Source organism: Tachyglossus aculeatus, chromosome 11 (genome assembly GCF_015852505.1).
Source record: "Tachyglossus aculeatus isolate mTacAcu1 chromosome 11, mTacAcu1.pri, whole genome shotgun sequence".
Lineage (NCBI taxonomy): Eukaryota > Metazoa > Chordata > Mammalia > Monotremata > Tachyglossidae > Tachyglossus > Tachyglossus aculeatus.
This window is the reverse complement of record NC_052076.1, coordinates 23,127,958-23,154,529: the sequence shown is the minus strand read 5'-3', so window position 1 is coordinate 23,154,529 and position 26,572 is coordinate 23,127,958. Positions and strand designations below refer to the sequence as shown.

General features: G+C 49.3%; 1 protein-coding gene across 1 annotated transcript in view; it reads right to left on the bottom strand.

Moving 5' to 3' along the window:
• KCNH6 (potassium voltage-gated channel subfamily H member 6) overlaps positions 1-25,428 on the bottom strand; it is a 76,013-nt gene extending 50,585 nt beyond the window's left edge. Inside the window, exons 1-2 of the mRNA XM_038754448.1 lie at positions 25,353-25,428; positions 21,547-21,777 (exon numbers count right to left, since the gene is read on the bottom strand). Coding sequence (XP_038610376.1) covers positions 21,547-21,777; positions 25,353-25,428 — 307 coding nt within the window. The remainder of the gene's footprint in view (positions 1-21,546; positions 21,778-25,352) is intronic.
• Between the last annotated feature and the right edge of the window lie 1,144 nt (positions 25,429-26,572).

The following is a 26,572-nucleotide window of genomic DNA, read 5'->3' as shown; positions in this document are numbered from 1 at the left end:
ATGACGTGGGCCGGGGGTCGATGGCGGGACAGGCGAGAACGAGATACGGTGAGGAGATTATTATTATTATTATTATTACTATTATTATCATGATTTCAGTGTCCATCTAGACTGTGAGCCCACTGTTGGGTAGGGACTGCCTATATGTTACCAACTTGTACTTCCCAAGCACTTAGTACAGTGCTCTGCACACAGTAAGCACTCAATAAATACGACTGATTGATTGATTGACTGATTGATTCTCCTTCATACTTAGATTGTGAGCCCTGGGTGGGTCAGGGACTGTGTCTGACCTGATTATTTTATATCATCCCCAGCTGTTCGTACAGTGATCGACACATAGTAAGTAATTAACAAATACCACAATTATTTCAGAGCCCAAGCACATCTGTCCCTCAAACCCAGCCTCTCCCCAGCTCCAGCCTGGCTTTCCTGGCTCACCCTCAGATTTGGGAATTATCCCTAAACACCAAATCCACCCATCTATCATACTAGAGAAGCAGCATGGCTCAGTGGAAATAGCCCAGGCTTTGGGGTCAGAGGTCATGGGTTCAAATCCCGGCTCCGCCAACTGTCAGCTGTGTGACTTTGGGCAAGTCACTTCACTTCTCTGGGCCTCAGTTACCTCATCCGTAGAATGGGGATGAAGACTGTGAGCCCCACGTGGGACAACCTGATGACCTTGTATCCCCCTGCCCAGCGCTTAGAAAAGTGCTTTGCACATAGTGAGTGCTTAATAAATGCCATTATTATTATTATTATTACTATTATTATCATGATTTCAGTGTCCATCTAGACTGTGAGCCCACTGTTGGGCTTAGTACAGTGCTCTGCACACAGTAAGCGCTCAATAAATACTATTGATGATGTTGGGTAGGGACTGTCTATATGTTGCCAACTTGTACTTCCCAAGCGCTTAGTACAGTGCTCTGCACACAGTAAGCACTCAATAAATATGACTGATTGATTGATTGATTGATCTCCCACTCTAAATCGGAAACTCCCCAAGGGCAGGGACTGTGTTTACTGACTCTTCTGTGCCCTCCAAAGTGTTCAGTACAGTGCTTGTTCCACCATTGGGGTTCAGTAAATACTGTTGATCGGTTGATTGGTCTCTTGGCAAAGAATCCCCACGGCAACCAAAAACAGTGGTGGCTCTCTGGTTAGTGGCCCTCCTAGCCAGCTTCTGGTCCTCCTCATCCATTGCACCTTCTCATCATCATCATCATCATCAATCGTATTTACTGAGCGCTTACTATGTGCAGAGCACTGTACTAAGCGCTTGGGAAGTACAAATTGGCAACACATAGAGACAGTCCCTACCCAACAGTGGGCTCACAGTCTAAAAGGGGGAGACAGAGAACAAAACCAAACATACCGACAAAATAAAATAAATGGGATAGATATGTACAAGTAAAATAAATAAATAGAGTAATAAATATGTACAACCATATATACATATATACAGGTGCTGTGGGGAAGGGAAGGAGGTAAGATGGGGGGGATGGAGAGGGGGACGAGGGGCAGAGGAAGGAAGGGGCTCAGTCTGGGAAGGCCTCCTGGAGGAGGTGAGCTCTCAGCAGGGCCTTGAAGGGAGGAAGAGAGCGAGCTTGGCGGATGGGCAGAGGGATTGGGGGCATTCCAGGCCCGGGGGATGACGTGGGCCGGGGATCATCATCATCATCATCATCAATCGTATTTATTGAGCGCTTACTATGTGCACAGCACTGTACTAAGCGCTTGGGAAGTACAAATTGGCAACATATAGAGACAGTCCCTACCCACCAGTGGGCTCACAGTCTAAAAGGGGGAGACAGAGAACAAAACCAAACATACTAACAAAGTAAAATAGAATAGATATGTACAAATAAATTAAATAAATAAATAATAAATAATAATCAATAAATAATAATAAATAAATCTCCATACCAAGGAGGGCCTTGCTGGGCTTTCTCCCCACCTGTGTGGAGCGGGGCTCCCCAAAAGTATAGAAGCCAGCCTGGTGGGCCACCGCGGGAAGCGATGAGGGCTAGCAGTGGCTGGCTCTCTGGCCTCCTTGGCCTCCGAGTCAATGCCCGGCCCCCGGCTCCCTGCCCCTTCCAACACTCCCGGGCTTTTCTCTGGAGGCGGCCTCCCGGGGGGCTCGGCCTTTACTAATCAGGAGCAGATGGCACTGCAGCTGAATTCAGGGTGTGTGCTAAGCCCAGAGTGACCTCTGGCACACACACACACAACCGCACATTCAAACGTTCACAGAGAACCACTCACAATCACAAAAAGCCAGCATTGCCCTCATTACCTCCCTCGCCATCACAGACACACACTCAGAGCTACGTAACCCACTCACCCCAACACAGTCACCCAGCCACACAGAGCCATACAGCCACACAAACACACAGTCACACCCTCACAGAGAGCCATACAGTCCCCCACAAAGAGCCATACAATTACGCAAGCACACAGCCCCTCATTCACAGAGAACACAACCCCACCCTCGCATCCCACAGAACCATACAATCACACGCTCACAGAGAGCTCCCGGCCACACAAACACACAATCCCACACTCACAGAGAGCCACATGGTCCTACACATACAGAGCCACACAGTCACACAAAACAGTCGCTCATTCTCAGAGAGCCACACGTCACACTATACACAGCCCCACAAACCTATACTTCCCCAGTCACAGAACCTACAAGCACACACATAACACACTGGGTGCCCCAACAACCAGGCATAAGCCCATAGCCACACCTCTCACACCCACAATAACTACCCCACAATCACACATCTCCTCACATATATTGTCACACGGAGAGAATATAGCCCTAGAGTCACACATACAGTGGCAGGGACTAGACTTTCTTTCTTTTATGTATTCCCCAAGTGACAGGCACAGTGCTCTGCATAAAGTGGGCACTCAATTCTGATGAAAATGATCTTGATTCTGAAACATAATCACTCATATACTTGCCCAGAAGAGCAGTCACACAGAACTAGCTACTCACGAGACACAAACACACATATAGGGCTAACTAGCCCATCTAATTCCCACGATCGGAATCACGAACAAGCTGTCAGAATTCCACACAACCATCAAATAGCCACATAGCCGCCCAGTCATCGCACAGAATCGCACGACCACACAACGATCACACAGAGTATTACACAAGCACAATAGAGAAGCAGCGTGGCCCTGTGGATACAGCATGGGGGCCTGGAAGTAAGAAGGACCTGGTTTCTAATCCTGGCTCTGCCCCTGGTCTGCTGTGTGACCTTGGGTAAATCACTTATATTTTCTGTGCCCCAGTTACCTCATCCGTAAAATGGGGATTAAGATTGTGAGCCCTATGTGGGTTAGGGACTGTGTCTGACCCGATTAGCTTCTATCTACCCCAGTGCTTAGTTCAGTGCCTGGCACAAAGTAAGCACTTAAAATATACCACACAAAAAAAATCACACAACCGTCACAGTCAGAGAATCACACAAACACCCCTCCTCCCCATCCCCATCCCCCTGCCTTACCTCCTTCACCTCCCCACAGCACCTGTATATATATATATATAATACACCTGTGTATAATATATATATATATATGTTTGTACATATTTATTACTCTATTTTACTTGTACATATTTATTCTATTTATTTTATTTTGTTAATATGTTTTGTTTTGTTGTCTAGACTTCTTCTAGACTGTGAGCCCACTGCTGGGTAGGGACCGTCTCTATGTGTTGCCAACTTGTACTTCCCAAGCGCTTAGTACAGTGCTCTGCACACAGTAAGTGCTCAATAAATACGATTGATTGATTGATTGATTGATTGATTGTCTGTCTCCCCCTTCTAGACTGTGAGCCTGCTGTTGGGTAGGGACTGTCTCTCTATGTTGCCAACTTGGACTTCCCAAGTGCTTAGTACAGTGCTCTGCACACAGTAAGCACTCAATAAATACGATTGATTGATTGATTGATTGTCTGTCTCCCCCTTCTAGACTGTGAGCCCGCTGTTGGGTAGGGACCGTCTCTCTATGCTGCCAACTTGGACTTCCCAAGTGCTTAGTCCAGTGCTCTGCACACAGTAAGCGCTCAATAAATACGACTGAATGAATGAATGAATGAATGAAACCCCCCAACCCAGAATCTCATGCACCGCTACATGGAAAAATATGCACACACCCACATACGTAGACACAAACACACACACCTGCATGTCCACGAAGCTGGGCCCAAGGGGGAATCAGCCATGTACAAAGCCCCTGGCAGTTCTGGGCTCAGAGCGAAGAAGCTAAAAAGACTTTTCTGGGGGTCAGTGAGGCCTTAGGGTTCAGCAGACGGGGGTCTCGACCACTAAGTTAGATCCGCCACTCTGTCCCTGCCCCTTCCTCGCCCCTTCCTCCATGACCGACTGCCCTGCCCACCAAATAATAATAATAATAGTGTTGGCATTTGTTAAGCGCTTACTATGTGCAAAGCACTGTTCTAAGCGCTTGGGGGATACAAAGTGATCAGGTTGTCCCACGTGGGGCTCACAGTCTTAATCCCCATTTTACAGATGAGGTAACTGAGGCTCAGAGAAGTTAAGTGACTTGCCCAAGGTCACACAGCAGACTTGTGGTGGAGCCAAATCCCTCTCCCATCCCTGCCCAGACTGAGCCCCTTCTTTCCTCTCCCCCTCGTCCCCCTCTCCATCCCCCCATCTTACTTCCTTCCCTTCCCCACAGCACCTGTATATATGGATATATGGTTGTACATATTTATTACTCTATTTATTTATTTATTTTACTTGTACATTTCTATCCTACTTATTTTGTTGGTATGTTGGTATGTTGGTATGTTTGGTTCTGTTCTCTGTCTCCCCCTTTTAGACTGTGAGCCCACTGTTGGGTAGGGACTGTCTCTATGTGATGCCAATTTGTACTTCCCAAGCGCTTAGTACAGTGCTCTGCACATAGTAAGCGCTCAATAAATACGATTGATTGATTGATTGATTGATTGCCCAGGCCCCTATGGCTCTTCTAGGAAGAGCCTTCCCCTTCCCCTCTTGCTTTACTCTCTGAGTGCTCCAACTCCCAATCTCTCTCATCTCTCTCCATCTCTGTCTTTTTCTCTGTCTCGCTTTCTCTCTCTGATTCCATCTCTCAGTCTCTGTCCATCTCTCTCTCTCTCTTTGTCTCTCTCCTGCTGTCTCTCCCCCTCTCTCCCTCTGGGGAGTTTGGATGGAAATTGCTCCTGGCAGTTCCAAGAGAAGCAGCGTGGCTCAGTGGAAAGAGCCCGGGCTTTGGAGTCGGAGGTCATGGGTTCGAATCCCGGCTCCACCAATTGTCAGCTGTGTGACTTTGGGCACGTCACTTAACTTCTCTGTGCCTCAGTTACCTCATCTGTAAAATGGGGATTAAGACTGTGAGCCCCACGTGGGACAACCTGATCACCTTGTAACCGCCCCAGCGCTTAGAACAGTGCTTTGCACATAGTAAGCACTTAATAAATGCCAAAAAAAAAAAGTCCAGAGTTCCAAGCCCAGAGATGGGCAGTGGGCATCATCGGCTGGAGTAAGAAGCCATCAGGGGAAGAAGGGGAGTCTTTCCCCGTCTCCTACCCCCTCAGTGGCCATTAATCATTCCTGGAATTTATGCCTGCCCTTCTGCATTCACTCATCCATTCAACCACATTTTTTGAGCGCTTCCTCAGCAGAGCAATGCACTAAGCGCTTGGGAGAGTACAATATAACAATAAACAGACACATTCCCTGCCCACAGGAAGCTCCCAGTCTAGTGGGGGAGACAGACAATAATATAAATAAATAGATTATGGGTCCGTACAGAAGTGCTGTGGGGCTGGGAGTGGTGGATTAACTAATTAATTAATTCATTCAATCGTTTTCAATGAGCGCTTACTGTGTGCAGAGCACCTTACTAAGCCATTGGGAAGTACAAGTTGGCAACATATAGAGACGGTCCCTACCCAACGATGGGCTCACAGTCTGGAAGAAGTCTAGACAACAAAACAAAACATATTAACAAAATAAAATAAATAGAATAAATATGTACAGTCTAGAAGGGGGAGACAGACAACAAAACAAAACATGTGGACACCTGTCAAGTCATCACCATAAATAGAAATAAAGCTAGATGCGCATCATTAACAAAATAAATAGAATAGTAAATATGTACAAGTAAAATAAATAGAGTAATTAATGAAGGGAACAAGTCAGAGTGACACAGAAGGGAGAGGGAGAAAAGGAAAGGAGGATTTAGGGAAGGCCTCTTGGAGGAGATGTGCCTTCGATTAGACTTTAAAGGGGGAGAGAGTCCTCGTCTGTCGGATTTGAGGAGGGAGGGCATTCCAGGCCAGAGGTAGGATGTGGGCGAGAGGATGGCAGTGAGCTAGACGAGATGGAGGTACAGTGAGAAGGTCGGCATTAGAGGAGCCAAGTGGGAGAACTGGGTTGGAGTAGGAGAATAGTGAGGTGAGGTAGGAGGAGGAGAGGTGATTGAGTGCGTGAAAGCCAACGGTGAGGCGTTCGGCCCAGGGCCTCAGTCAGTCCTCTGTGGCCTGCGTCCCCTGCAGCATTTATTAATCCGGGCTACCGTTCAGCCTGGGGCCACAGTCAGCCTGGGTCCCCAAACAGGATGCCATGGGGATTAATGCACCCAGCAGCTAAATCTCCGGGGTTTGCGTCAGTGGGAGGTGGACAGAGGGCAGAGCAAGGATACGGTCACAGCGTCCTTGTTAGACTGTCCCACACCACCTCGCCTCCATTCATTCATTCATTCAATCATATTTATTGAGCACTTACTGTGTGCAGAGTACTGTACTAAGCACTAAGCGGTCTCCAAAGACCTTCTCCGCTAAACCCTAATTTCCCCTACTCCCTCTCCCTTCTGTGTAGACCTGTCCAATCACTCCATCCTCAACCCCACTGCACTTATGTATATATCCTTAAACTCTGTCATTTCCCCTATCTGTAATTTATTTTCATGTGTTTCTTCTTCTAGACTGTAAGCTCCTTGTGGGCAGGAATCGTGTCTACCAACTCCGATGTATTGTCATAATAATAATTCTGGTATTTGTTAAGCGCTTACTATGTGCCAGACACCGTACTAAGTGCTGCGGTGGATACAAGCCAGTCGGGTTGCACACAGTCCCCGTCCCACATGGGGCTCCCAGTCTCGATCCCCACTTTACAGACGAGGTAACTGAGGCACAGAGAAGTGAAGTGATTTGCCCAAGGCCACTTAGCAGATGTGGCAGAGCCAGGATTAGAATCCATGACCTTCTGACTCCCGGGGCTGTGCTCTTTCCACTACGTCATGTTTTCCCAAGTGCTTAATACACTGCTCTGCACTCAGTAAGTGTTCCATAAACACCATTGATTGATTGATTGATCCCTCTCCCCCTCCCCATCCCCCCACCCTACCTCCTTCCCCTCCCCACAGCACCTGTATATATGTCTGTACAGATTTATTACTCTATTTATTTTACTTGTACATATTTACTATTCTATTGATTTTGTTAATCAGATAAGCAGCGTGGCTCAGTGGAAAGAGCCCGGGCTTTGGAGTCAGAGGTCGTGGGTTCAAACCCCGGCTCCACTACTTGTCAGCTGTGTGACTTTGGGCAAGTCACTTAACTTCTCTGCGCCTCAGTTACCTCATCTGTAAAATGGGGATTAAGCCTGTGAGCCCCCCGTGGGACAGCCTGATCATCTTGTAACCTTCCCAGCGCTTAGAACAGTGCTTTGCACATAGTAAGCGCTTAACAGCCTGATCATCTTGTAACCTTCCCAGCGCTTAGAACAGTGCTTTGCACATAGTAAGCGCTTAATAAATGCCGTTATTATTATTATTATTATTATTAATGATGTGCATCTAGCTTTACTTCTATTTATTCTGATGACTTGACACCTGTTCATATGTTTTGTTTCGTTGTCTGTCTCCCCCTTCTAGATTGTGAGCCCGTCGTTGGGTAGGGACCGTCTCTACATGTTGCCAACTTGGACTTCCCAAGCACGTAGTCACTCAATAAATACGATTGAATGAATGAATGAATGAATGAATGAATGAATGAATGAGAGAGACCCTGGTGTCAGCCCAATCCTCTCTCCTTGGGTTTTCAATCTCTCCAAGACCCTCCCCTTCTTCTTTCCCTCCCTGGCTTCTTCCCAACAGGTGTCAGTTCTGCCCAGTGCCTGGGCAACTTTCTCCCCAGCAAGGGGGACATTATCCTGGAGGCGGGAAGGGGAAGGAGGAGGGTGAGAGGCTGAAACCTGAAATCTCTCCTCCTCCAGGAGGGCTCCCCGGCTAGCACGTTTATACGGTCACTCACCCTTTCCCATCTGGACTACTGTATCAGCCTCCTTGCTGACCTCCCGGCTTCTTATCTCTCCCCACTCCAGCCCATACTTCCCTCTGCTTCACGAATCATTTTTCTACAAAAACGTTCAGGGAATGTTTCCTCACTCCTCCAGAAACTCCAGGGGTTGCCTATCGACCTCCGCGTCAAATAAAAACCCCTCACCATTGGCTTCAAAACACTCAATCACCCTGCCACCCCCCCCCCCACCTCAACTCGCTACTCTCCTAATACAACCCAGCCCGCGCACTTTGCTTCTCTTAGAGAAGCAGTGTGGCTCAGTGGAAAGAGCCCGGGCTTTGGAGTCAGAGGTCATGGGTTCAAATCCCGCTCCGCCAATTGACAGCTGTGTGACTTTGGGCAAGTCACTTCACCATGCCTCAGTTCCCTCGTCTGTAAAATGGGGATGAAGACTGTGAGCCCCCCATGGGACAACCTGATCACCTTGTAACCTCCCCAGCGCTTAGAACAGTGATTTGCATGTAGTAAGCGCTTAATAAATGCTATTATTATTATTATTATTATTATTATTATTCTCTAATGCCAACCTTCTCACTGTGCCTCGATATGGCCGCCAAACCCTAGCCCAAGTCCTGCCTCTGGCCTGGAATGCTTTCCCTCCTCAAATCCGACGGACGATTACTCTCCCCCACTTCAAAGCCTTACTGAAGGCACATCTCCTCCAGGAAGCCTTCCCTGACTAAGCACCCCCCTTTCCTCTTCTCCCACTCCCTTCTGCGCCACCCTGACTTGCTCCCTTTGTTCACCCCCCTCCCAGCCCCACAACACTTATGTAATAGTAATAGTAATAGTAATAATAGCATTTATTAAGCACTTACTATGTACAAAGCACTGTTCTAAGCGCTGGAGAGGTTAAAAGGTGATCAGGTTGTCCCATGGGGGCTCACAGTTTTAATCCCCATTTTTTACAGATGAGGTAACTGAGGCACAGAGAAGTGAAGTGACTTGCCCAAAGTCACACAGCTGACAACTGGAGGAGCCGGGATTTGAACCCATGACCTCTGACTCCAAAGCCCAGGCTCTTTCCACTGAGCCACACTGCTTCTCTCATGTCCCTATCTGCAATTTATTTCTTTGTATTAATGTCTGCCTTCCCCCCTCTAGACTGCAAGCTTGTTGTGGGCTGGGAATGTGTCTGTTTATTGCTGTATTGGACTCTCCCAAGTGCTCAGTACAGTGCTCTGCACACAGTAAGCACTCCATAAATATGATTGAATGAATGAATTTCTCACCCTCCCTACTATCATCTCAACCCTTTTTCATGCTCAATCCTTCCTGTTGCCCTTCTGTATAGATCATTTTATCCATTCTGCTCTTGGAGCACTTAATAATTGTGGTATTTGCGAAGCACTTACTATATGCCAAGTCCTGTTCTAAGCACTAGGGCAGGTCCCACATGGGGCTCACATTTCTTCCTCCTTTTTAGTAAACGATTTTACTAAATGATTTGTAAACTCCTTATGGGCAGGGACCATGTCTTCTATTTGTACTCTCCCAAGTGCTTAGTACAGAGTATAAGTGCTCAGCGAATGCTATTTTTTGATGGCTTTTGTGAAGCACTGCTCTAAGCGCTGGGGTAGATATAAGTTAATCAAATTAGACACAGTCCCTGTCCCACATGAGGCTCACAGTCTAAGTAGGAGGGAGATCAATACTGAATCCCCATTTTACAGCTGAGGAAACTGAGGCACAGAGAAGTGAAGTGACTCACCCAAGGTCACCCAGCTGGTGCTTGGACATGGGAGTCTGAAGGCCCTTGGTTCTAGTCCTTGATCTGCCAATTACTTGTTGTGTGTCTTTGGGCAAGTCACTTCACTTCTCTGTGCCTCAGTTTACTCAGCTATAAAATGGGGATACTTGTTACCTACACACAGTAAGTGCTCAATAAATACTTTTGAATGAACCCTCTCCCTCCTATTTAGACTATGAGCCCCATGTGAAATCGTGTCTGAAATTAACTGTACCTACCCCGGCACTTGGAACAGTATAGCTCCGCCACATGTCTCCTGTGTGACCTTGGGCAAGTCACTTAACTTCTCTGAGCCTCAGTTACCTCATCTGTAAAATGAGGATTAAGACTGTGAGCCCCACGTGGGACAACTTGATCCCATTGTGTCCCCCCAGCGCTTAGAACAGTGCTTTGCACATAGTAAGCGCTTAACAAATGCCATCATTATTATTATTATTAGACACATAGGAAACACTTAACATACTATATAATAATAATAATGACATTTATTAAGTGCTTACTATGTGCAAAGCACTGTTCTAAGCGCTGGGGAGGTTACAAGGTGACCAGGTTGTCCCACAGGGGGCTCCCAGTCTTAATCCCCATTTTACAGATGAGGTAACTGAGGCCCAGAGAAGTGAAGTGACTTGCCCAAAGTCACACAGCTGACAAGTGGCGGAGTCGGGATTTGAACCCATGACCTCTGACTCCAAAGCTCATGCTCTTTCCACTGAGCCACGCCACTTCTCTTAATAATAATGATGACTATGTATTAGGAGCTTACTATGTTTGGTTTTGTTCTCTGTCTCCCCCTTTTAGACTGTGAGCCCACTGTTGGGTAGGGACTGTCTCTAGATGTTGCCAATTTGGACTTCCCAAGCGCTTAGTACAGTGCTCTGCACATAGTAAGCGCTCAATAAATACGATTGATGATGATGCAAAGCACTGTTCTAAGCGCTGGGGAGATTACAAGGTGATCAGGTTGTCCCACGTGGGGCTCCCAGTCTTAATCCCCATTTTACAGATGAGGGAACTGAGGCATAGAGAAGTTAAGTGACTTGCCCAAAGTCACACGGCTGGTTAGATGGGTGAGGGGAGGAAACGAGACCACCCCGACTTTCTGCAATGGATCTGAGGGTCCACACTTCTCTGCAATGGAGCCACAGCATCCGAGGTTCTTCCTTGGCCCCCTGGGGCTGGAGCAGGAGGCCAGAGCAGCCAAGGTGACAGGAGTGCTCTGCACATAGTAAGCGCTCAATAAATACGCTTGATGATGAGTGGGGTGTCCCTTGACCCAAGCGCCTTTGAGTGGGTCTGGAGGGACCGTGGGGGGAGCCTGTGGCTTTGGGGACCCCAAGGCTGAGAGATAATAATAATAATAATAATAATAATAACGATAGCATTTATTAAGCGCTTACTATGTGCAAAGCACTGTTCTAAGCGCTGGGAAGGTTAGAAGTTGATCAGGTTGTCCCACGGGGGGCTCACAGTCTTCATCCCCATTTTACAGATGGGATAACTGAGGCCCAGAGAAGTTAAGCGACTTGCCCAAAGTCACACAGCTGACAATGGGCCAGGATTTGAACCCATGACCTCTGACTCCAAAGCCCGTTGCTCTTTCCACTGAGCCACGCTGCTTCCCCTAATGACTCTCTCCTCTTTCAAAGCCTTATAGCGTGGCTCAGTGAGAAGCAGCGTGGCTTGGTGGAAAAAGCCCGGGTTTAGGAGTCAGAGGTCATGGGTTCAAATCCCAACTCCCCAAATTGTCAGCTGTGTGACTTTGGACAAGTCACTTCACTTCTCTGAGACTCAGTTACCTCATCTGTAAAATGGGGATTAAGACTGTGAGCCCCACGTGGGACAACCTGATCACCTTGTAATCTCCCTAGAGCCTTGCACATAGTCAGGGCTTAATAAATGCCATCATTATTTATTATTATTATTATAGAAGGACATCTCCTCCGAGAAACGTTTTCTAACGTAAGCCCTCCTTTCCTCTTCTCCAACTCCCTTCTGTGTCGCCCTGATTTGCTCCTTTTATTCATCCCCTCTCCCAGCCCCACACCACTTATGTCCATATGCCTGGCCTAGTGGATAGAGTACGGGCCTCAACGTCAGAAGGTTATGGGTTCTAATTCTGCCTCTGCCACTTGTCTGCTGTGTGAACTTGGGCAAGTGATTTCGCTTCTCTGAGCCTCAGTTCCCTCATCTGGAGAATGGGGAATGAGACTGGGAGTCCCATAGGTGTCCATCTGATTTGCTTATATCCACCCCAGTCTTTAGTACAGTGCCTGGCACATAGTAAGTGCTTACCAAATACCAATCAATCAATCAATTAATCATATTTATTGAGCGCTTATGGTGTGCAGAGCACTGTACTAAGCGCTTGGGAAGTACAAGTTGGACCACAGTTGTTATTATTACAGTATCTGTAATATCCCGGCTCTGCCAACTGTCAGCTGTGTGACTTTGGGCAAGTCACTTCATCATCATCAATCGTATTTATTGAGCACTTACTATGTGCAGAGCACTGTACTAAGTGCTTAGTACACTTCACTTCTCTAGGCCTCAGTTTCCTCATCTGCAAAATGGGGATGAAGACTGTGAACCCGCGTGGGACAACCTGACCACCTTGTAATCTCCCCAGCGCTTGGAACAGTGCTCTGCACATAGTAAGCGCTTAATAAATGCCATCGTTATTATTATCATTATAATTTATTTATTTATATTAACGTCCGTCTCCCCCTCTAGACCGTGAGCTTGTTGTTGGCAGGGCATGTGTCTGCTTATTGTTATATTATACTCTCCCTCTCCCAAGCGCTTAGCACAGTGGTCTGCACACGGTAAATCTCAATAAATACGAACGACTGAATGAGGGAGGGAGGAAAGGGGAGAGAGAGGGGTCGGGTCAGGATCAAGGGGCTTTTAGACTGTGAGCCCACTGTTGGGTAGGGACTGTCTCTATATGTTGCCAATTTGTATTTCCAAAGCGCTTAGTACAGTGCTCTGCACATAGTAAGCGCTCAATAAATACGATTGATGATGATGATGATGATGAAGGGGCTGTTCTGAGGTCAGCCCGCGTGGCCTGGTTCTTCCCGAACCCCTGAGGTCACAGGACTCCTGCCCCTCTCCGGTCTCGCCCGTGGCTCTTTCTGCCAGCCCCCCAACCCACCCGGTGCCCCCTAATAGCCCCCCTTGTTTCTGGCCCTCCGACTGCCACCTCCCGCACGCACGTCAGTGGCACCGCACAGAGGGGGAAGCGTTGGATTCTCGGCTTTTAAAAATAACCTGCCGGTGTTAACCCCTGCCAGGCCCGCCGGTCTCTCTCCCCCCGCTAGCCTCTCATCATCATCATCATCCATCGTATTTATTGAGCGCTTACTACGTGCAGAGCACCGTACTAAGCGCTTGGGAAGTACAAGTTGGCAACATCTAGAGACGGTCCCTACCCAACAGCGGGCTCACAGTCTAAAAGGGGGAGACGGAGAACAAAATCAAACATACTAACAAAATAAAATAAATAGAATAGATATGTACAAGTAAAATAAATAGAGTAATAAATATGTACAAACATATATACAGGTGCTGTGGGGAAGGGAAGGAGGTAAGATGGGGGGATGGAGAGGGGGGCGAAGGGGAGAGGAAGGAAGGGGCTCAGTCTGGGAAGGCCTCCTGGAGGAGGTGAGCTCTCAGTAGGGCCTTGAAGGGAGGAAGAGAGCTAGCTTGGCGGATGGGCAGAGGGATTGGGGGCATTCCAGGCCCGGGGGATGACGTGGGCCTCTCCCCTCCGCCTGTCCCATTGCCCCGAGCCAGCTCTGGTGGGGTCCCTGGGCCAAGCGCTCTGCCCAGCCCAGCCCCGGCCAGGGCCCCCCTGCAGCCACACATAAGCAACACGGACTACTCACACAGTGCTTTTTACAGATGAGGTAACTGAGGCACAGAGAAGTGAAGTGACTTGCCCAAAGTCACACAGCTGACAACTGGCGGAGCCGGGATTTGAACCCATGACCTCTGACTCCAAAGCCCAGGCTCTTTCCACTGAGCCACGCTGCTTCTCTCATGTCCCTATCTGCAATTTATTTCTTTGTATTAATGTCCGCCTTCCCCCCTCTAGACTGCAAGCTTGTTGTGGGCTGGGAACGTGTCTGTTTATTGCTGTATTGAACTCTCCCAAGTGCTCAGTACAGTGCTCTGCACACAGTAAGCGCTCCATAAATATGATTGAATGAATGAATTTCTCACCCTCCCTACTATCAGCGCGGGCCCAGGGTCACACACTTGTTCGCACACAGACACTCACCCACATGTGCACGTACACACGAACATGCATAAGCAGCGTGGCTCAGTGGAAAGAGCCCGGGCTTTGGAGTCAGAGGTCATGGATTCGAATCCCACTCCACCACATAATAATAATAATAATAATAATAATAATGGCATTTGTTAAGCGCTTACTATGTGCAAAGCACTGTTCTAAGCGCTGGGGGGATACAAGGTGATCAGGTTGTCCCACATGGGGCTCACAGTCAGACCCCATTTTACAGACGAGGGAACTGAGGCTCAGAGAAGTGAAGTGACTTGCCCAGGGTCACACAGCAGACATGTGGCGGAGCCGGGATTCGAACCCATGACCTCCGACTCCAAAGCCCGGGCTCTTTCCACTGAGCCACGCTGCTTCTCCCTGGGCAAGTCACTTAACTTCTCCAAGCCTCATTTACCTCATCTATAAAATGGGGATTAAGACTGTGAGCCCCACGTGGGACAACTTGATCACCTTGTATCCCCCCCAGTGCTTAGAACAGTGTTCTGCACATAGTAAGCGCTTAACAAATTCCATTATTATTATTATTTTTATAAAAAACTTGCTCTCTCTCCCTCTTTTTCACGCGTACACACACCCTCTCTGGGTATTTCCCACGCTGTGGACGTGCGGCAGGCCCCTGGGATGGGGAGGTGGGGGTTGTATTGTCAGGGGAGGGAGAGAAGGAATTTAGGGGTGTACATGGAACTGTAGCTTCCAGAAACCTCCCTGTATCTATCAGACTCTCTCCCTCTGCCCCTCATCCCCACCCCACAGTGTACACACCTCCAACTCTCTCACTCCACGTACACACCCAACCGGGGACACAACAATGCATGCGATTGCACACACGCCATTACATACCCACCACTGCACACCGACATCACGCACACCCCCCCCATTACGCAAACCCACAACGACACTCCCGGTTGCACTCAGTTACGCACAGTCACAGAACTCCTCGCCCCAATTCCGTACAGACAAACACAGTCACACATCCGATCATAAAGTAACACTTGCACACTGCTTTGCAATCCCACAGGCCCGGAGGCCGTCACGCTTCCCAGCGGCCAAGCTTCTCCGGGGGACGGGAAGCTCCCCTCTGCCCCGACCGACCGCAAGAGCAGTGACCCCATCAGTCTTCCAGGGCCCCCCAACCTTTTGTTCTGACGACTTGACACCTGTCCACATGTTTTGTTTTGTTGTCTGTCTCCCCCTTCTAGACTGTGAGCCCGTTGTTGGGTAGGGACCATCTCTATATGTTGCCAACTTGTACTTCCCAAGTGCTTAGTACAGTGCACTGTAAGTGCTCAATAAATACGATTGAATGAATGAACCCCTGTCCCCAACCTCAGCAGCTGAGGAACCAGGTCGAAGTCACCCCAAGTCAGCGAGAGGATCCTGTCCTCTCCATCCCTGCTGCCTGCAGACCTGGTTGACCTCACTCGGGTCAGGCCTGAGCCCTGCCTCTGAGTTCTGCCTTAAGTGGAACTGGGGAAACTGGGCCAAACTGGGCCATCGAGCTCTGTTCCATCCTCCCCCCAACCCCATCCTCTCCTGCCTCCCTTCTCCCCCTTCCCGCGGCCGGGCGGAGGACTGGGAGGGCAGCAATCTTATGATAATCCCCTTGGGAGCAGAAGGAGATCAGGGGAAAGTTAATTTCCTCCCACACGACCGACCGGACAGCTGCCACGGGCAAAAGGGACTCTGCAGGGAGGAGGGAGACAGAGGTGGCCACTGCAGGGGGTGGCCAGGGGGGAGAAAGGTGGCCGGATCATCCCCAGGTCCAGAGAGACACCCAAGACCCATCCCCGGCCTGGGACCCCGGGCACATCAATCATATTTATTGAGCACTTACTGTGTGCAGAGCACTGTACTAAGCGCTTGGGAAGTACAAATTGGAACATATAGAGACAGTCCCTACCCATCAGTGGGCTCACAGTCTAAAAGGGGGAGACAAAACCAGTAGCTGCACCAACTTTGCAAGTACCAACTACGCTCGTGTGAACACACACCCCCCTGTAGCGCTTGTGTTATGTTGCTTATTGCTCTCTCTCAAGCGCTTAACATAGTGCTCTGCACACCGTAAGGGCTCAAAAAATACAATTGATTGATTGATTCTGTACATACTCATGCATACACCCTGCCCCCAAAGCACTAACTCGTCTACATATCCACTTGTCTTCTTCCTCCCATCTGTAAATTATTTCACCATCCGTCTCCCCTGCTGGACTGCAAGCTCCCTGAGGGGATCGTATCTACTGACTATTGAATCAATCAATCGGTCAATCGATCAAGGGTATTTACTGAGTGCTTACTGTGGGAGCTCACCTCCTCCAGGAGGCCTTCCCAGACTGAGCCCCTTCCTTCCTCTCCCCCTCATCCCCCTCTCCATCCCCCCATCTTACCTCCTTCCTTTCCCCACAGCACCTGTATAGATGTATATATGTTTGTACCTATTTATTACTCTATTTATTTATTTATTTTACTTGTACATATCTATTCTATTTATTTTATTTTGTTAGTATGTTTGGTTTTGTTCTCTGTCTCCCCCTTTTAGACTGTGAGCCCACTGTTGGGTAGGGACTGTCTCTATGTGTTGCCAACTTGTACTTCCCAAGCGCTTAGTATAGTGCTCTGCACACAGTAAGCGCTCAATAAATACGATTGATGATGATGATGATGATGATGATGGAAGAATAAAATCCAAATAGTTGGTAATCAATCAATCAATAGGTATTTATTGAGGGCTTCCTATGTGCAGAGCACTATACTAAGCGCTTGGAAGAGTAATCAATCAATCAATCGTATTTATTGAGCACTTACTGTGTGCAGAGCACTGTACTAAGCACTTGGGAAGTACAAGTTGGCAACATATAGGGACAGTCCCTACCCAACAGTGGGCTCACAGTCTCGAGTACAATTTAACAGATTTAGCAGCCGCGTTCCGTGCCCATGACAGGCTTGCAGTCTAGGGGGAAAACAGGCATTAATATGAATAAGTAAATAATATCATTTAAAGATATGCCCGTAGTTGCTGTGGGGTTGGGAATGCGGCAAATGTCAAATGTCCAAAGGTCACAGATTTAAATGCATAGATGACTCAAAAGGGAGAGCAAACGGGTGGAAACAGAGCTTAGTCGGGGAAAAGCCTCTTGGAGAACATGTGACCTTAAAAATGCTTTGAAAGTGGGGAGAGTGGTGGTCTGGCATCCCCTCCTCACAGCATCCATATATATGTTTGTACAGATTTATTAATGTATTTATTTTACTTGTACATATTTACTATTCTATTTATTTCATTAATGATGTGCATTTAGCTTTAGTTCTATTTGTTCTGACGACTTGACACTTGTCTACCTGTTTTGTTTTGTTGTCTGTCTCCCTTCTAGACTGTGAGCCCGTTGTTGGGTAGGGACTGTCTCTATATGTTGCCAACTTGGACTTCCCAAGCGCTTAGTACAGTGCTCTGCACACAGTAAGTGCTCAATAAATACAATTGAATGAATGAATGAATGAATGAATGAATGAATGAATGGAGGGAGTGGAAAAGCGGTCAGCAGTGAGACAGATGAGATTAGGGCACAATCAATAAACTGAACCTCAAGGAGCGGAGTGTGTGGGCTGGGCTATAGTAATAATAATAATAATAGCGTTTATTAAGGGCTTACTATGTGCAAAGCACTGTTCTACGTGCTGGAGATCTAAGGATAAAGGGTAAGGATCTAAATGCATAGGCAACACAGAAAAGAGAGGGATTAGGGGAAAAGAGGGCTTAATTAGGGAAGACCACTTGGAGATGTAATTTTAATAAGGCTTTGAAGGTAGGCAGACTGGTGGTCAGTCAGATATGGGAAGCAGCGTGGCTCAGTGGAAAGAGCCCGGGCTTCGGAGTCAGAGGTCATGGGTTCAAATCCCAGCTCCATCACTTGTCAGCTGTGTGACTTTGGGCAAGTCTCTTAACTTCTCTGTGCCTCAGTTACCTCATCTGTAAAATGGTGATTAAGACTGTGAGCCCTACGTGGGGACAACCTGATCACCTTGCATCCTCCCCAGCACTAGGAACAGTGCTTTGCACATAGTGAGCGCTTAACAAATGCCATCAATATTATATGGAAGAGGGAGTTCCAGACCAGAGGTAGGATGAGAGCAAGGGGTCGGTGGTGAGATAGACGAGATCGAGGTACAGTGAGTAGGTTGGTGTTAGAGGAGCAAAATGAGACGACGGTTGTAGTAGAAAACCAGCGAGGTGAGGTTGGAGGGGGCAAGGTGATTGAGGGCTTTAAAGTGGATGGTAAGGCGTTTTTGTTCGATGTGGAGGGGAATGGGCAACGACTGGAGGTTTTTGAGGAGTGGGACTGTATTTTTTTTTTAGAAAAAATGATCCCCACAGCGAAGTATGGACTGGAGTGGGGAGAGACAGGAGGCAGGAAGGTCAGCGAGGAGGCTGATCCGGAAGTCAAGGCAGGATTTGATAAATGAGTGGATCAGCAGTTTGGTTGGAAAGGAAAGGGTGGATTTTAGCGATGTCGTGAAGGCAGAACTGACCCTATTTGGTGACAGGCTGAATATATGGGTTGAATGCAAGAGATGAGTCGAGGATGATGTCAAGGTAACAGGCTTTTGAGATAGGGAGGAGAGCGGTGTTGTCTACAGTGATAGAAAAGACAGAGGGAGGGTAGGGTGTGGGTGGGAATCCATGGATTGATCTTGCACTTTTCCAAAGGAGGGGGCGGGAGGATGGGGGGACTCAGTGATACGTGACTTGTCCTACCCCCTAGGGATGACAAACACGATCATCACACCGAAGCCTCTTTCCCGGAAGCTGTGCCCAGCAGGCTGGCAGCCGAGGAATTGCCTCTGCTCTTGGGCAGAAACCCAACCCTTCTCGGCCCCAGCCCAGCGTCTAATGCAGCCCCAGGCCGGGCCTGCCCGAATGGCACTGTCTTGCCACTGCCCAGGCACCATCGAGGCACGACCAAAGCACTACAAAGGCACCAACATAGCACTCCCGTTGCACTATCAAGGGCACTACCAAAAGACTACCAGCACACTACCAAGGTTCTAGACTGTGACTGGGTTTACCCTTGGGAGAGTACAATTCAACAGTGTTGGTCAACCCGTTCCCTGCCCACAGTGAGCTTATACCGTGTAGAGGGGGAAACAGACATTAATGGAGATAAATCATTTATAGTATATAATTTACAGATAAGTGCTGCGGAGACAAGGGTGGGGTAAATATCAAATGGCCAAAGGTCACAGATCCAAGTGCATAGATGAAGGCACTACCAAGGCATTACCAAGGAACCACCATGGCATTACCAAGGCACTATTAAGACACTACCATGGAACTACTAAAGCAGTACCATGGCACCATCAGGACATTTCCACGGCACTGCTAAGGCACTGCCAAGCCACTACCAAGGAACCACCATGTCACTACCAAGGGACTGCCAAAACATTACCACACGGAGGCACAGAGTCTGGCCGTTCCTGCTAGCTACTGCCCACGCCACAACCCAGAGATGGTGGAGTAGCATGGCCTAATGGTTAAAGCACAGGCCTTAGGAGTCAAAATAATAATAATAGTAATGGTATTTGTTAAGTGCTTACTATGTGCTGAGCACTGTTCTAAGCACTGGGGTAGATACAAGGTAATCAGGTTGTCCCTCATGGGGCTCACAGTCTTAATCCTCAATTGACAGATGAGGTAACTGAGGCACAGAGAACTGAAGTGACTTGTCTAAAGTCACACGGCTGATAAATGGCAGCAGGATTAGAACCCATGACCTCTGACTCTCTCCAATAAGCCACGCTGCTTCTCTAAAGGACCTGGACTCTATTTCTGGCTCCACCACTTGCCTGTTGCGGGACCTTGGGCAAGTCACTTCACTTCTCTGGCCCTCAGTTCCCTGGAAAATGGGAATTAAGACTGTGAGCCCCACGTGGGACAACCTGATCACCTTGCACCCCCACCCCCCCCGCAGCGCTTAGAACAGTGCTTGGCACATAGCAAGTGCCTAACAAATGCCATCATTATTATTATAATTATTCTTTGGGGCTCAGTTCCTTCATCTGGAAAATGGGGATTAAAACTGCAAGTCCCATGTGGGACAGGGACTGCGTCCAACCGGATGACCTCATATCTACCCTGTATATATGTATACATGTTTGTACATATTTATTACTCTATTTATTTATTTATTTATTTTATTTGTATATATCTATTCTATTTATTTTATTTTGTTAGTATGTTTGGTTTTGTTCTCTGTCTCCCCCTTTTAGACTGTGAGCCCACTGTTGGGTAGGGACTGTCTCTATATGTTGCCAACTTGTACTTCCCAAGCACTTAGTACAGTGCTCTGCACACAGTAAGCGCTCAATAAATATGATTGATGATGATGATGGATTCTATTTCTGGCTCCACCACTTGCCTGTTGCGGGACCTTGGGCAAGTCACTTCACTTCTCTGGCCCTCAGTTCCCTGGAAAATGGGAATTAAGACTGTGAGCCCCACGTGGGACAACCTGATCACCTTGCACCACCCCCCCCCGCCGCAGCACTTAGAACAGTGCTCGGCACATAGCAAGTGCCTAACAAATGCCATCATTATTATTATAATTATTCTCTGGGGCTCAGTTCCTTCATCTGGAAAATGGGGATTAAAACTGCGAGCCCCATGTGGGACCGGGACTGCGTCCAACCGGATGACCTCATATCTACCCTGTATATACGTATATATGTTTGTACATATTTATTACTCTATTTATTTATTTTATTTGTACATATCTATTCTATTTATTTTATTTGGTTAGTATGTTTGGTTTTGTTCTCTGTCTCCTCCTTTTAGACTGTGAGCCCACTGTTGGGTAGGGACTGTCTCTATATGTTGCCAACTTGTACTTCCCAAGCGCTTAGTCCAGTGCTCTGCACATAGTAAGTGCTCAATAAATACGATTGATGATGATGATGATCTACCCCAGCGCTTTGAAGAGTGTCTGGCACATAGTAAACGCTTAGCAAATACCGTTAAAAAAAGTCATCTATTTCTGGGCCTTGTGTCCCAAGGCCATCATCCCCCGAGCCGGGCCGATCCCCAGACACCAGCCCATGCCCAGGACACCAACTCGGTGCCAGCCTTACCATCCTTGCGGTAGTAAAGGATCTCCAGCCTGCACTCCTCAGCACCCAGCAGGGCTTGGGCAAGGCGGGAGATGGCACTGTGGGCGGTGTCCGGCCCCGTGAGGAAGTCGCAGGGGCACGGCCTCTGCATCACCTCCACCCGCGAGTAACCGAAGAGCTCGCAGAAGCCGTCGTTGCAGTAGATGATGGCGCAGTTCTCCATCTGGGCGTTGGCGATCAGAAACTTGCGACCTGAGATCAATCAATCGTATTTATTGGGCGCTTACTGTGTGCGGAGCACTGTACTAAGCGCTTGGGAAGTCCAAGTTGGCAACATATAGAGACGGGCCCTACCCAACAACGGGCTCACAGTCTAGAAGGGGGAGACAGACAACAAAACAAAACGGGTAGACAGGTGTCAAGTCGTCAGAACAAATAGAATTAAAGCTAAATGCACATCATTAACAAAATAAATAGAATAGTAAATATGTACAAGTAAAATAAATACAGGAATAAATCTGTACAAACATATATACGGGTGCTGTGGGGAGGGGATGCCAGACCACCACTCTCCCCACTTTCAAAGCATTTTTAAGGTCACATCTTCTCCAAGAGGCTTTTCCCCGACTAAGCTCCCTTTCCACCCGTTTGCTCTCCCTACACAACAAGTCCAAGTTGGCAACATATAGAGACAGTCCCTATCCAACAGTGGGCTCACAGTCTAAAAGGGGGCTCACAGTCTAAAAGGGGAAACAAAGCACTATCCTAAGCGCTGGGGGGATACAAGGTGATCAGGTTGTCCCATTTGGGGCTCCCAGTCTTAATCCCCATTTTACAGATGAGGTAACTGAGGCCCAGAGAAGTTAAGTGGCTTGCCCAAGGTCACACAGCTGACAAGTGGCGGAGCCGGGATTTGAACCCATGACCTCTGACTCCCAAGCCCGGGCTCTTTCCACTGAGCCACGCTGCTTCCCCTAATCCCCTAAGAGATCAGAGCTGGGGATGGGGTGAGGGGGGTGGATGGTCAGCTGGGCCGAGGCAGGATGGATTGATTGATTCATTCATTCATTCATTCAATCGTATTTATTGAGCACTTACTGTGTGCAGAGCACTGTACTAAGCGCTTGGGAAGAACAAGTTGGCAACGTATAGAGACGGTCCCTACCCAACAGCGGGCTCACAGACTAGAAGGGGGAGACAGACAACAAAACACAACATATTAACAAAATAAAATAAATAGAATAAATACGTACAAGTAAAATAAATCAATAGAGTAATAAATATGTATAAACATATATACATATATACAGGTGCTGTGGGGAGGGGAAGGAGGTAAGGCGGGGGGGATGGATCAGAGGGGTCAGAGGCTGAGGGACTGGGGAGGTGGGGTAGGGGATGAAGTCTGGAGGGGGTGTGGAGCGGTTGGGGGGTAGGCCCTGTCAATATCCCGGCTCCGCCAATTGTCAGCTGTGTGACTTTGGGCAAGTCACTTCACTTCTCTGGGCCTCAGTTACCTCATCTGTAAAATGGGAATGAAGACCGTGAGCCCCCTGTGGGACAGCCTGATCTCCTTGTAACCTCCCCAGCGCTTAGAACAGTGCTTTGCACATAGTAAGTGCTTAATAAATGCCATTATTATTATTATTATTTTATTATTATTATTAAGGGAGTGCGGAAATGTTTGTGTATGGGAGTTTGCACGGGTGTGGAAGGGCATGTGTGTAGGGAGAGTGTGGAAATGTTTGCGTGTGTGTGTATTGTGCGTATGAGTGCGTGAGAGAGCAAGTGTGTGTAGGGTCTGGGGGTGTTTAGAAGGAACTCCGGGCTGGGGGTTGGTAAGGAGAAGTGAGCCGGGAGCTTGGGATCCCCGCGATCCCGACAGTGGGATAGGAATCGGGGGGCGGTGGGCAGGCAGGGAGGGAACGGGCAGCTCCCTGGTCCTCTCAGAAATGTAGAAAGGGCAGAGGTAATAATAATAATAATAATAATAATGGTATTTGTTAAGGGCTTACTATGTGCCAAGCACTGTTCTATTGTTTGTACAGATTTATCACTCTATTTATTTTACTTGTACATATTTTCTACTCTATTTTGTTAATGATGTGCATTTAGCTTTAATTCTATTTGTTCTGACGACTTGACACCTGCCCACATGTTTTGTTTTGGTGTCTGTCTCCCCTTTCTAGACTGCGAGCCTGTTGTCTGGTAGGGACCGTTCTCTATATGTTGCCAACTTGGACTTCCCAAGCGATTAGTCCAGTGCTCTGTACACAGTAAGCGCTCAATAAATACGATTGATGATGATGATGATTAGTCCAGTGCTCTGTACACAGTAAGCGCTCAATAAATACGATTGATGATGATGATGATTAGTCCAGTGCTCTGTACACAGTAAGCGCTCAATAAATACGATTGATGATGATGATGATTAGTCCAGTGCTCTGTACACAGTAAGCACTCAATAAATACGATTGATGATGATGATGATTAGTACGGTGCTCTGTACACAGTAAGCGCTCAATAAACACGATTGATGATGATGATGATTAGTCCAGTACTCTGCACACAGTAAGCGCTCAATAAATACGATTGATGATGATGATGATGATGATTAGTCCAGTGCTCTGTACACAGTAAGCGCTCAATAAATACGATTGAAGATGATGATGATGATTAGTCCAGTGCTCTGTACACAGTAAGTGCTCAATAAATACGATTGATGATGATGATGATGATGATGATGATTAGTCCAGTGCTCTGTACACAGCAAGCGCTCAATAAATACGATTGATGATGATGATGATTAGTACGGTGCTCTGTACACAGTAAACGCTCAATAATCACGATTGATGATGATGATGATGATGATGATTAGTCCAGTGCTCTGTACACAGTAAGCGCTCAATAAATACGATTGAATGATTGAATTGAATGACTGAATGTCCTAAGCGCTGAGCACTAAGGTCTCCGCCCTCCCTCCCACTCATTCTTTAGGCCCCTCTCCCCTTCCCCTCTCCCTGTTCAACTCCCCTCTCTCCCCTCTCCTCGTTTTTCCTGGGAATTGGGTCTTTCCCTTCCTGTCCGGATTCTCATTCCCCCCCCTTCCCTGCTGGACACTCCCCCCACACCCACCTCCGGCTGGACCCCTCTTACCCCCCATCCCCACCTGCCCAGCTCCTGGAGTCCACTGGCTCTCTCCCTTCTCCCCGACTGGACACTCCTTTCTCCCGGCTGGACATTCCCCCCCGCCCCGGCCCTGACAAGCAGGCACTCCCGGACCCCTCTTTCTTCTTCTTCTTCTTCTTCTTTTCCTTCCTTCCTTCCTTCTTCCTCCTCCTCCCAGAAGGGTCACTATTCCCGGCCGGACACTCCCACCATCCTCACCCTCATCCTAACCCCGGCGGGACACTGTCCCACCGCCCTCCCCCACCCCACCGGCCTTTCCCCTCCTATTGATTATTCATTCATTTATTCAATCGTCTTAACTGCGTGCAGAGCACTGTACTGAGCGCTTGGGAAGTCCAAGTTGGCAACCTCTAGAGACGGTCCCTCCCCAACAGCGGGCTCACAGTCTAGAAGGGGGGGACGGACAACAAAACAAAACATACTAACACAATAAAATCAATAGAATAAATATGTACAAATAAAATAGAGTGATGAATCCGTATAAACATCTATACAGGTGCCGTGGGGAGGGGAAGGAGGTAAGGCGGGGGGGGATGGGGAGGGAAGGAGGGGGCTGAGTGTGGGAAGGCCTCCTGGAGGAGGTGAGGTCTCAGGAGGGCTGTCTCCCGGCCGGCCCCTCCCTCCCCGCGCCGGACACTCACTCTGCCCCTCGAATTTCCGGATGATGGTGTCCAGATAGGTGTTCTGGGGCGCGACGTGGCCCCTGCGGACCGGCATCCTGCCGTCCCCCCCGGGGCCCGGGAGCCCTGCCCCGCCGCCCTGCTGCAAGAGGGGCCCCCACGGGGGGAGCCGGGACGCCGGGACCGGACGGGGCCGGGGGCCGGACCACGGGGGGCGTGGGCAGGACCACCGGGGGGGGGGCGTGGGCAGGACCACGGGGGGGGCACGGCCGGGACCAGAGGACAGTGGCTAGGACCACAGGGGAGGGGACGGGACCAGAGGGGGCGTGGCCAGAACAGAAGGGGGCGTGGCCAGGACCGGAGGGGCGTGGCCAGGACCAGATGGGCCTGGCTAGGACCAGAGAGGCGTGGCCAGGAACACAGGGGCGTGGCCAGGGCCGGAGGGCGTGGCCAGGACCAGATGGGCCTGGCTAGGACCACAAGGGGCGTGGCCGGGACCAGATGGGCCTGGCTAGGACCGGAGAGGCGTGGCCAGGAACACAGGGGGCGTGGCCGGGACCGGAGGGGCGTGGCCAGGACCAGAGGAGCGTCGCCAGGACCACAGGGGAGGGGCCGGGGACCAGAGGGGGCGTGGTCAGGACCGAAGGGGGCGTGGCCAGGACAACAGGGGCGTGGCCAGGACCAGAGGAGCGGGGGCGGGACCAGAGGGGGCGGGGCCAGAACAAAAGGGGGCGTGGTCAGGACCAGGGGGGCGTGGCCAGGACCAGAGGAGCGTCGTTAGGACCACAGGGGAGGGGCCGGGACCAGAGGGGGCGTGGTCAGGACCACAGGGGGCGTGGCCAGGACCAGAGGGGAGGGCCAGGACCAGAGGGGGCGTGGTTAGGACCAGAGGGGCGTGGCCAGGACAACAGGGGCGTGGCCAGGACCAGAGGGGCATGGTCAGGACCAGAGGGGCGTGGCTAGGACCACAGGGGCGGGGCCGGGACCAGAGGGGCGGGGCTAGAACGGAAGGGGGCGTGGCCCAGGATCAGATGGGCCTGGATAGGACCAGAGAGGCGTGGCCAGGACCACAGGGGGCGTGGCCGGGACCGGAGGGGCGTGGCCAGGACCAGAGGAGCGTCGTTAGGACCACAGGGGAGGGACCAGGACCAGAGGGGGCGTGGCCAGGACCAGAGGGGGCGCGGCCAGGACCACAGGGGGCGCGGCCAGGACCAGAGGGGCGTGGTTAGTGCCACAGGGGC